Genomic DNA, 12,681 nt, shown 5'->3' on the forward strand with positions numbered 1-12,681 from the left:
ATATAAAATTAAATTATATATTAAAAACACCTCTATTAGGGTTGGATTCGAGCCGAGCTGAGCTCAGTTCACAGCCAGCTCGGGCTCGGTTCGGTTTATTTATGGCTGGCTCGAGTTCGGTTTGAGCTCGATTCGAGCCGGATTCGGCTCGACTCGAGTTTGGCTCATTTTTGACTCGATTCGGTTTATTTTTTATATCAAAACGACATCATTTTGTATATATATATGGATCAAAACGATGTCGTTTTGTATAAAAAATTTAAAAAAAATATATACCGAGCTAATCTGAGTCAGCTCGAGCTCGATGGAGCCGAGCAGAGCTCGACTCATTTTGGGCTTGAATTGAGCCGAGCTGAGCTCAAGCTCGAGCTGGCTCAGCTCGAGTCCAGCCCTAACCTCTATACTATTTTATTATTTATTTAAATGGGGAATACAAAAATCACTTGTCCTGTCTTAAACACAACTCTCACTAATGATCAACCACGTTTCAAGGAATGGTTACCGCTTGTCCCATCTTGAACAAATCACATGTCATCAACAAATACAACCACATTTCAAGGAGAGGACGTCCACGACATCTATCAACAAATAATTTTTTAATTAATAATGATATTGATTAGCAACTAATTTTTTTAGTTATTAGTAGCATCCATTTATGATTAATTTATTTAATTATTAATGATATTCATTTAAAATAAAAATAAATTATTCTTTAGATTAATTTATAACTATTTTAATTATAATTAATAATTAAAAAATTAGTTATTAAAAATAGTTTTTAGCAACTATTTGAAATTAGTTGTTACATGTTTTTTAGGTCAGTGGTTTGTAATAGACTTTAAACGGTCATTTGGTTCTAATTTTTGAAGATTACTTTAGTAATTTATCTTTTATTCTCATATTTGGTTTGTCAGTAATAAAAAATTATAGTAATATTCTATTATTAATATTGATGTGACAGATAATATAGGTGATAATCTAATTACCACATTCATCTTAGGTATTTAAAGATTATCAAAATAATCTTAATTTTATTATAATTATATTATTATTTATTAATTTTTTGAGACAAAAATAAATTTATTTTGAATTAATATGATAAATAATATAAAAAATATTTAAAAATAATTATATTCAAGACATTTAAGTAAAATAATTTACTAGTAATATTTTATTATTTTTAACCAAATATAATAATTATTTATACCTACAAAATTTTATCAGACATAGTACTCATTTATATCCAGTAATCTTCAAAGTAATCTATCTTCAAAGTAATTTTTTTATTTTGATAATAAAATATTACTTAAATCAAACGTCTCTTAAATGTAATTTGTAACTAAATTTGAATTTTTAGTAACTATTTGCCTAAATACTGAATGCTTATTTTCTTGCAGTAATTATAAGTCAACACATACGATACATAAAATATGAGATTATAAATTGTACCCTTAACAGAGACACACGTGTAGGTAGGGTATAGTTTGTTGATTGGTTTTGTTACACAGAGATAAAATTGTCAAGATTTTGTGTCTATCGATTCGTTTAGGACTTATCAAAATATAAAAAAGAAATCTATAGATTAATATGTCAAGATTATGAGTCCATCAATTAGTAAAGAGATAGGACAATCGAGACTAATGAACATTACAGATTGTTCACTATAGTGGATATGAAGATTCTTTTATTAATAATGTAATTATTGATGTTATATTAATAAGATATTTAACTTTGAGAGTTACAAAATTATCTAAGTTTACCATTTTTGTACTTAACCATAACATATTTTATATGTATATAAATATATAAATATATATACATTTATATGTATTATTATATGATTAATTATTATTTTTTAATTTAAAATTATTTAATCATACGATAATATATACAAATATATATATATTTATATATATACATATAGTTTTATTGATTTTATATATGAAACCCAGCTCCAGCGACTAACCACCCTGCGGCGGGAAATGGGCTGCTGCTGCACTCTTATCCTACTTCTCCACCTCTACTATTACTATTGCTTCAACCACTAGCAATGCAAGAACTGAGCTCCTCAAGCCCTTTGAATATATCTTCATTCAAAACAGCTGCTAAGTTGGAAATAAGAAGATCGTCTTCATCAGCCTCTTCTTCTGGTTCTACCATCTCACCACCCTCCACGTCAGCTTTCTCGTATTGATTATTCTTCGCTTCCTCCATGGCCGTTGGCGGGCGGCTTGTGGACGAGGCAGGAGAGAAGCATGAAGCGTTACTGTTTGTTGCAGGCGGCTGGGCAGTTTGAGTCGTGGAGAACTTGTTTCGTGTAATTCCGGCAAGTGAGTGTCTGTGAGCCGGACGAGCATGCGTGTGGTCGCCTGTATAGATCACAATGAATAAGTTGGGATCCGTGCTGCTGCGTTCCACTTGTTTTCTTGCTGCACAGCCTTTTGAGCTACTGCACCTGTAGTAGTTTCTGCGTAATAAAATTAATCATACGTTAATCAAGTTCAACCACATAACGTCCGCTCTAGTTCAAACCGAGGAATAATATTACTGTTGAGCTTAAACACAATGTCATCGGAAAGATAAATAGTATTATTAAATAAAAATATTAAGTTAATATCAAACTATTTTAATTTGAAATCATCTTATTCAAACTAAATCATGTATTCAGTACAAACCAGTTTATACCAAATTTATCTTTAAAATAAAAATAGAATTGACTCAAATGGAGTTAACTATAAACATAGACCGACTCAAGTTTAGTTTAAATCTATTATAAATAATTCAAATCGAATTTAAACTAATAAAAGATGTCATAAAATAGTTAATGATGTGATGAATTTCGTTATTAATAGGGTAAATAGTATAATTAACGAAATATAAAATATGATAAATATGATAAATAATATCACTAATATGATAAATAGTATCAATATAAAATGATTAAAGCTGAATTATTGAATAAAAAAATTAATTCAAATTTAATTTGAATCATGCTTGTTTGATTCGAGCCGTCCGCATAACTTTGAAGGCTAAAAGAGAACAAACCTCGGATATGGGGAGCCTTTGATGCGTTTTTGCCCGTATTTACGCCAACCCCACAAATCACCAGAGAGATCCTCGACCGTGACATGACATACAATTCTCTTTTGCGGGTACTTCCTGTTGAAAACAGACGATTTTATGCGTTCCTCTTTTTCCGCCATGAACAACAACAACAACAAGAAGAAAACTTTACTTACCTCTTTCTACATCGAGGTGGCTGACATTGCATGGGCCGCAAAGAAATGGCCCCAGATTGACCATGATGCTGGTGCTCTTTCTGTTGCAAATCTTGCTGCTCAGGCTGTAATTCTTGTTGCTGTACATGTCGTGATGATAGCTGATTTTTGGGCTCTCCGAAAACAAAAAGATCAGGTGAGCTTGTTTTAACTTGTTCTTGTTGTTGTTGGCCGGTCAATGCTCCATCTTTGCTAGTGATGTTAGTGTAAGCATCTTGTAATTCTTCAAAACCATTGTTCTTCTCCTGTACAACTATATTGAAAATAGAAAATGGATCTTCCTCTTCTTCAAACTTCAAAGAAGCCAAAAACGACAAAGGATTCTCCGAAACACTAGAACTTTCATAGTTCTTATCAACGGCAGAACTGCAACTTCTGAGCACCGCGTCCAGATGGCAGTTCTCTGCAACAACTCTCTCACCCATTTGAGCACACAAATCAACCTTGAAACTAGCCACAAACGACGTTCCTGACTCTTTTTCAGAAGAGAGAAGGTAATGACTAATTATTTATAAATGATGAAGAAAGGAGAAGAAGCCAGACCATTCTTTTTTTCATTGACTGTTACTTAAAGTCAAAGAGGGACCCAATGACGGAATAAGAGAGAAAAGTGGTTGGGTTCCTCTATGCTAATAAACCACCCTAAACGCTGCCTTCTACTTTCTTTGTACTCGAGATCTGGTTGGAGATTTGTATTTGTATACGGAGAAATATAAAAGAAAAAGAAAAAATAACTGAAATTCAGTGCAAAACCTTGAAGCTCTTGTTTGTCACGTTGCAGTGTCCGGAGACACGGCCTCACGGGGCAGTTACTCGTGTACAGAGGCAAATAAATCCTGAGCGTTGATCAGAGAAACGTGGTGACACATCTCTGTGATTTGATGGAGCCCACATACTGCCAACGAAGGGACACGCAAGGCTATTCTACATTCAACCACATGATTTTAAATAAATAAACGATGTATAACTATAAATCTTTTTTTTAAAATTATAAATAAAATAATATTTAATTATATAATAATATATTATATGTATATATATATATATATATATTTATTTATGTATTTAAAAATTTATATAAAATATTATTCTAATTATTATATTGATGTCCAACTGAATACAAGTCAAATCTAAATAAGTATTAGTTAAAAGTTTTGTTTAAATCTAAAATAATCAATTTAGGTTTAAATTTGCTTAATTCAAATTGTTCAATTAATGACATCAAAAGCGGTTAGATAATATTATAAAAAGAAATGAATCATGGATAAGAAAAGACATAATAGGACAATACCGACGAAACATTAATCTCAAATAGAACCCGATAAACTAAAATTTTAATTCGAGTTCAACCTATTTAATCAGATCAACCAGCCAAGCCTAAACCGGCTTGGACAGCATCCACCCTTGTATGCCATCTTTTAAGTGAAGGTCTTAAACCATTTATCATGGTCTTGTTTAGCTGGGAATCTTTGCATTTGCTTGATCAAAATCTTATGTCTTTTTTTTTTTTCTAAAAATATGACTGGGACGTAAAATTGAAACGTTTACACTGGATTAAAAGCCTTCTGGAACTTTAAAATTATTGAATGCAAGAGGACAGAAGAAATAGCTTATCAGAGTCCAAAGATCAAGATGAGGTGATAATAATTGCATGTATAAAGAACCAAAATCCCAGAACTTTAAGGTCTGGTCATATGGGCAGCACCAGCACAAGCAAAATGACCATCCAGTCATATACATCACACCTGATTCATCAGGCTCGCTAGGAAATAACTGATATATGACCTTATGACCTCTTGAACAATGCTTATCAGATTTACATCTACTATTATTTTTCAACTTTGAATAATTTTACCTTATAGTGCCAAACGAAAGAATTTGGTTAGTGAGGTTCATTTAGTTGCTTCCTCCACGAACAAACCGAGCAGCTGACCTTGTCTTTGCCAGGCTCGAATAATAATCACCAACGTTTGCCACAAAGAGTGGATCCCTATCTTCCATTTTCAGCTCATTGCTACTGCCAGTGGTGGCATTTCCCTGATCAGTTTGCTCCAACTCTCGCGTTAAGTTATCCATTGTTTTCTTTAAACTAGATTTGCTCATCTGCCCGGCTTCCCCTGTTGAGATTCCCACCATTGTAATTTTTGGAAGAAAAGGATTTGGCTGCAAGTTTTGCTTTGTGCATTCTATTGATGAACTGTCTGCTCTAGAAGATGCCTTCTGAGGTTGCGGGAATTGAAAATCTGGTCTCTTCCTGTGTTTTCCTAAGCTCTTATCTTCTGATTGATGATCTGAAGTGCCATTATCTGATTCAGAATTGGCAAGGCAGCTGGTCGAGTCAGAAGCTCTTAGAAACGATGCTGCACTCCTGCGCAAAGAAACGTATGAAGAAAATTTATATTTAATTTAATGAATATGCAACAATCTGTCTGAATGAGTTTTCAAAACAATTGGATGATTCTTACGTCAAGATCATAAAATGGCCGAAACATGAAGTGTTAGGAAAGTTCAATAATCAACTACTATAGAAATTCAGAACCTATTCACATAAGACATTAAACTGCTAACCCAACATACCCCATGCAATTGGTAACAAGGAATTCTGATCCGCAAGTAAAGGAACGTATCATTTATTATATAAATATTAAAATGTGACCTGTCAAAAGTTGCATAAGATATACCTATTCTCAAATGAGTCAACCATGTAAGGAAATTTTGGTTGAATGCCAGTAGCTTTCCTCAACCACCTATTACCCAGAAGTACTTTGTCAATGGCATAAAGAAGCTGTATTTCAGCAGCCTTTGAAATGACACTTAAAGGTATTCCAGGATGGCCTATCTCATCCAGCACTTCTTGAACCTGCAGAGATACCACTGTCAGTCTAAAAAAAATAAAGCCGAAATTTATGTAAACAAAGACAATGCACACAGACTGCTGTTTGAAATAAAAGTAATCATCCTAAACAAAATTTTAACAATAAAAAACTAATTCCAAATCCTGTGAAGACAAAGAAAATTGCAGTTCTAGAGTTAGTCAATATTCGTATATAAAAATATTAAAGAATAATCATAATAGCAACCATAATTACTTCTTAATCCCCAACCAAAATTTACTGCCATCACTGGCCTTCCAGCTTTCAGTGGCATGGAGAACAAAAAGATTTAGTACCTCTGGAGGCTCCCATACACTATCGCCAATCTCTTCAATCACTTCTGCTGCCAAGTTGTCATCAATTACATCACGTCGGCGCTGCATGTGTCGAGTTTGAATTAAAGTATGGAAGTGCTGATCAACAGATTCTTCAAGAATGTTGTCTAGCATGTTTTTATCAAAGAAGTATGGAGTATACCTGACATAAGAAACAATAACACTAAGCATCAGACACTTTGTAGAGGGATATAAGAATATGTTAAGATGAATTCAGAAAACTGAGGAAAGTAGGGTTATATGAATAATGATGTGATAGGCTAAGTACCCTTGAATAATAGGATATCAACATATTGATCCATTCTAAGCATGAAAATGATGAATAGCCAATCAGTCAGGCTCTCAATGTACCAAAAATAAAAAATTTGAGTCAAAGTAACCTCATTCAGCTGGGTCTCATTACACAAAGAAATTTTATACAGTCTACTGACTTTAACTGTTAATCTTCTTTGTTTTTATACAACACAGAGGACACACCATTTTATTCCATCAGCTGTAGCTATTGCAATATCCAAATTTTGAGCACTGAAAACAGGTACTCCATCAATCTTTCTTCTACCATCACTCTGAGGAATTGTCTTTAGAAGCTTGTTGGCTGCTTTAACCTGAGGGAAACAATTTTAATTTTTCAAAATGAATCCCAGAATATTACAGGAGGCATATATAAAAAACAAAAAAGGAAACACATTACATGTACGTTACCTGTTTCTCGTTTGGTACAAATTGAAATAAGTGAGGTTTATCCTGCATAGCACATTATAAAGATGATTAATAGAATTTGGAGAATCACAAAAGGAAATATCATCACAAGCAAATGCAAGCAAGGTTTTCACCATAACTTAAAAGGAATGTAAAGAAAATAATCCAATGAAGATATTCATAATTTAAAACTTTAACATGAACAAGAAGTTGACTAAGTATATTACTTGTAAAGTTTACAGCAAGAAAAATCTGGTACTTTTCTATATGCATGTTTACACATTCTATTTCAGGACCAAAACAAAATTGCAGATATGACTTTTTGGAAACATCACTCAAATTAACATACCTCAATCTTGATAATTTTTGCTGACTACACAAATAGTGTTCCAAAATTGTGCTAACTTAAACTATGTAATCTTAGTTAAAATTGTCTCCCTACATAATTTTTAAGGCCAGCTTGAAGCAAATTTTTTTTTTCAAACCAGTGGTAATTTGCTTATATTTTCCCAAGGCTGCATCATGCTGCCCATAAATTCTACCCAATGCATGAAATAATTTAAAATGAGTAATATATCCTTCTAAGAGCTGCTCAAGAATATAACATAACAGGCAAACAGATCTATACACATATTACCACCTAGACCAGAGAAAAATGTTCTCACAATGTTTACATGAACCTCCCAGATTATTCTTCACATGGGTCAATTTTTGGGGTTCCCAAAGCACAGTGCTGATCCCATTAATCTCAAACATCATTATTTTTTAAAGCTTCTATGAGATTCAAACATTCTATACCACAGCTCATAGCACCACTAACACAACAATGAATAGTAATCACATCCAAATGCATTAAAAAGAGAGCAAACAAAATGCAGTTTGATAATCTAATCTCTTCAATAATATGATAATGATAAAGGACGTTGAGCTGATGAACACAGGTTCAAAATCAATTATCCAACTTGAACATATGGATGGATATAATCCATTCAAATGAAGTGAGCAGTACCTTAAAATGCTCATATGCCAAATCAAGTCGGCAGGCTCCCACCACACCACTTGGAATATTCAGCTGCTTAACATATGCAACTGAAAACAAACATTTAATCAGGAGGCAAGATATTTTCCAGCTGGAGAGAAGTTAGGTTGATTATGATGATCATCAAGAGGAAAATGTCAAAAAAAGGAAAAGACCAAAATAAATGGTCAAATCACCCGAAACAAACAGACCCAGTATCTCCAAGGATCATTAACAATTCTATTCAAAGGTGAAGAGCTCCTTTTACTTGAGTTTGTGAATTGTCTTTTCAAGATCAATTCATTGGATAAAATTACAAAACACCAATAGAACGTCAAGTCATACCTGCATCACCTAAATCCATGAAAAAGCGAAAGACGGGACCTTTCCTTTCACTCTTAGTAACTGTTGCAAACATCTTCTTTAGCCACTCAGGTGTTCTACAAAATAATTACAGAATCAGTCAACCACTTTTAAAATATGAAGATGAATCAAGTAAGAAAAACAACACCTAATACTCCTAATGAAACTATAAAAATGCTTATATTCATTGCAAAGGGGACACAAAGACCAGAAATAAGCAACATCTATACATGTGTGCACATACGTACATATATGCGTATACACACATGTCCAAACATAACTTATAAGTTTTCTCAAGTAACTGGGGTCCAGACCTTGATACATTCATCACTGGCCAATTCAAATGACCAAATTTAGAATTCCATTCACTAATGTTTTGAACCAATGAATATATCTACTGAATTCTAAAAAAGAGTTTGGTCCTTCTTTTGGAATTTGACAAAAAAAACAACGTGAAAAATACTAAGGTGATATAAAAATAATGAATGAAACTACATGTACCAACATATCTTACTAACTTATCCATACAAACTAACATGATAATATGTGATTGGGTTTATAATTGTTTTTTTTTTTGCCCCTCACTTCAAAATACCTAATCACGTCTAGCTATGTCAGTTCGTATGGATAAACTAGAAAAATTTATTTATGTTTATAGTATTACTCAAAAATAGCTTCAGTCTTCATTAAAATACCAATTAGAACTCTTATTCAAATGTAAAGCTTGTCTTTATTCTTCTTGTTCCACTTTGTCTTGTGTTTGGAAAAGGAACAGTAAATTTAATGGCACTTCTATCAAATTTATCATATGAAAATTGGTAATACATAGAATATTTTTTGCAACCCTTTTTCCCTTCCAGTAGAATCAAATTGAGCCACTACACTCCCTCCCCGGCCAATGAACATTAAGAAACTTCTTTATACACGTATAAAAAGCACAACAATTTAGCCTATAAAACATTCAAACGTGCAAAAATAACCAAGCTTCTACCTTTGAACCAAACTATGGTATCCAAATATCAACATGACACGTAAGCATAACAGTAAATGTAAAGACTAAAAGATAAGAGATAAAGGGAAGAAAAAAAATACCTTTTAGAAATAAAGGGAATATCGAAGTGAGTAGAGACGGCCATAAGGCCGGTCCCAGAAAGATCGCACATGCTGAAAACCTGGCCCACAAAGGCGGGCCCACCGCCCTTTCCATTGGAATTGATTCCGGATATCCTGACCGTCGATGGGAAGGACTCGGGGGAGGAGACACCTTTGACGTCGGATTGAGAGGAGAGTGATTCGGGCTGAGCGGAGTCGGGGGGTGAACGAACTGAAGAGTCAGTGAATTTAAGAAGCGGGAAAGAGAGCTTGGAGGAAGGGATGGTGACAAACGGCGTCGTTTTACTGGGAGGGGAGAGGAAAGAGAGAAGATTAGTGGTGGTTGTGTTGATGAAAGTGGCCACGTTGTGGTGGAGGGAGTTGGGTTCCATGGAAGAAGCCATGTTTGATGGTCGAGTGACAGTACAAGAGAAGAATTTCGTTCGGGAGTCCAGATACTCGTTTGGTTTTACCGGAAGACGAATTAATGAAAAGACCATTTAACCCTTCAAGATTGAAAAATTTACTTACTCATCTATCATTTATTTTCGTGAATGAAGCCTTTGATGGAAGGGTAGAAATGTTATTTCATTTTAAAACCTTTTTGTATTTCCTAAAACTATTGCATGAACCTTCCCCATTCTAATCCCTCTTCGACCACTAGAAAAAACTGAAGGTTTTGATTTAACAATTTTTTCTAATTTTTTCATTGATGAAGTTACAATGGTAAATGTTGTATAATACTCATTAGAAGAATACCTTATTAATTTTAAGTTAAATCTTGTTCGAATCGATCAAAATTGCATCTAACCCTACTTATTTATGAGACAAAAAGTTTGAAAGTGCTAGCTTTCAATTTAAAATCCCATCTTCGACAAACCATAACAATAATCTAGTCTTCAACACATCAAAAAAAAAAGTCTTATCTTCGAAAATCCACAAAACAATGGTATAGACACGTCAATTGGGTCGGATCGAATGGAGACCCAACACGAAAAAGTCCGGTCCGATACTGTAGCGTGTCGGGTAGGCCCTCGGGTCTCTGGCTTTAATATTAAGTCTATGGGCTGGCCTAATCCGCTACTGTTTAAAAATATATATTTTTTTAAATTTTTGCTGGTAGAAGCAAGAGTTATGCATTGTGTTTTCTAGGTGGCAGAAGGCTTGTTAGGTGGAGAGGGAAGCAGCAGAAGCCTTGGCCTTCAATTTTTTTTTTAATTAATTAATTTTTTATATAAATCTATTCAATTTTTCTTCATTTTCATTTTTATTTATAAATCTCTCAATCTCAATTAGTTTATTATATTTTCAATCTCATTTTTCCTCATCAATTATTTTTCAGAAAATATCTAAATTTATAAATAATAATTCTTTGTGTTTATAATTTTATTTTTATTTTATCATTACAAAATATTACAAATGAATCAAGTATCAAATGAATTCAATCAATTTGAATATTATCATAATATATATTTATTTATGTTTTATAATTTGAAAAATAATTTATATTTAAAAATTTTAAATAATTTTTTTAAATGTTTAAAGCCCGATCCGACCCGACCTATTTTTATATGGGTTGGGCCTTAGGCCTTTATATATTAATAGATCGGCCCAGCCCAAAAGTTTGTTATTGTTTAGGTTTTGAGCCCAACCTAACCCATTAACCCGATGGGCGGCACCACAACAACCCTTATGGGCCGATAATCATGTCCAAGCCAGGACCATCGTGTGAGGACGGGTAGTTGTATAGCCTGCCGGTTTGTTATGGCTTTCAATGAGAGAGAAAAGGGGTACGGAGACGCCAGGGAAAAAAACAAGGGAAAGAATAAGGAGAGTCCAAGGGCTTAGTTTGAATTGGCAATGGGGGGCATCCAAACTATAAAACATGGTTTTGAAATTGGCCAAAAAGCTTATTCCCACTCAAAGTTTAGTTTATTAACATAGTTTTACCTATTAACTTTGAAAAATTTAAATATTTATCTATTATTATTAAAAATATATATTAATAATAAAAATATAATTATTATTTAACCTGTAATTTAAAAAAAATAAAATTTTATCTTATTTTGTTATATTAATTTTGAAAATGACAATCTGCTTTCAGGTTAATTTTGAAAACTTACACTTTTCTATGTTTAAGGTTTTATTTTTTCCTACATTTTCTAACAACCTTCTCCATCTCCAACTGTTTTCTCTGTCTGAGATTAAGCTGCCTTCAGCCCAGTTCCTTTTTCTCTGGCACTCTCTTTTCCTCTCGGTACTCTCTACTAAAAATAAGTGATATCAAGCTGTTGTTTTCGTGCAAGATTTGTCTCTCTCTCTCTCGCTCTTCATGTTGATCTATCTTTATCTTCAAGCAATTTTCCAAGATCCAGCACTCTTCTGCATTTATTTCATTGGTAGAGACAAACAGAACACACGACAAAGAGAAACACAACAGCTCAATGATAGAGACAGATCTTGCATAAGAGAGATGATCTCACTCCGACATGTCAGGTGCATTGGTGAGATGCTATTGTCCATCGTCGATGGTAGAGGAAGAAGATGGCTTGGCTCGAGCTAGTTGTTGAAAAATGGACAGAGGATTTTGAAACCCTAGAGGAAAAAAATAAATTTTTTAAAACTTAATTCAAAAGAAAATTGTTATCTTTTTTAACTAAAAGAGAAAAATGATTAAACTTTTAAGATTTTAAGGTTTAATAATAAAATGACAATTTTACCATTAATTATAATAGAAGATTTTAATAAAATTTGAATGATAGATAAATGTTTTTGTTTTTGAAATGTCGTAGGTGTGCGTTAGGATAGAGCTAACCTTGGGTGGGAATAAGTCTTTTGGCTAAAAACAAAGTTAACGTGGTTTTTGAAACTATAGGGATTAAAGTGGTTTTGCTCCTTTCTATATGTAAAGATATAATTTTAGAGGGGATATTAATTAAAATAGCGTGTAAATCTTTTTAAGTAAACTTATAGTAATTTTACTTTTTTAAGTAAATTTACTTTTATTTTTAATAATACCTCTC

General features: G+C 33.0%; 2 protein-coding genes across 2 annotated transcripts; both read right to left on the bottom strand.

The window, feature by feature from the left end:
- Nucleotides 1-1,931: 1,931 nt before the first annotated feature.
- Nucleotides 1,932-4,173, bottom strand: LOC123226495 (probable WRKY transcription factor 27). Its single transcript, XM_044651022.1, has 3 exons — nucleotides 3,240-4,173; nucleotides 3,046-3,159; nucleotides 1,932-2,467 (listed from the first exon to the last, which is right to left on the bottom strand). Exons 1-3 carry the CDS (start codon nucleotides 3,701-3,703, stop codon nucleotides 2,038-2,040), a joined length of 1,008 nt encoding a protein of 335 aa, XP_044506957.1. The 5' UTR covers nucleotides 3,704-4,173; the 3' UTR covers nucleotides 1,932-2,037.
- A 738-nt stretch (nucleotides 4,174-4,911) lies between these two features.
- LOC123224826 lies at nucleotides 4,912-10,120 on the bottom strand. The gene is made up of 8 exons (XM_044648552.1): nucleotides 9,659-10,120; nucleotides 8,549-8,643; nucleotides 8,195-8,274; nucleotides 7,189-7,230; nucleotides 6,964-7,091; nucleotides 6,448-6,628; nucleotides 5,960-6,138; nucleotides 4,912-5,646 (listed from the first exon to the last, which is right to left on the bottom strand). Exons 1-8 carry the CDS (start codon nucleotides 10,060-10,062, stop codon nucleotides 5,175-5,177), a joined length of 1,581 nt encoding a protein of 526 aa, XP_044504487.1. The 5' UTR covers nucleotides 10,063-10,120; the 3' UTR covers nucleotides 4,912-5,174.
- Nucleotides 10,121-12,681: the final 2,561 nt, after the last annotated feature.

The sequence above is a fragment of the Mangifera indica genome, chromosome 9 (genome assembly GCF_011075055.1).
Source record: "Mangifera indica cultivar Alphonso chromosome 9, CATAS_Mindica_2.1, whole genome shotgun sequence".
NCBI lineage: Eukaryota > Viridiplantae > Streptophyta > Magnoliopsida > Sapindales > Anacardiaceae > Mangifera > Mangifera indica.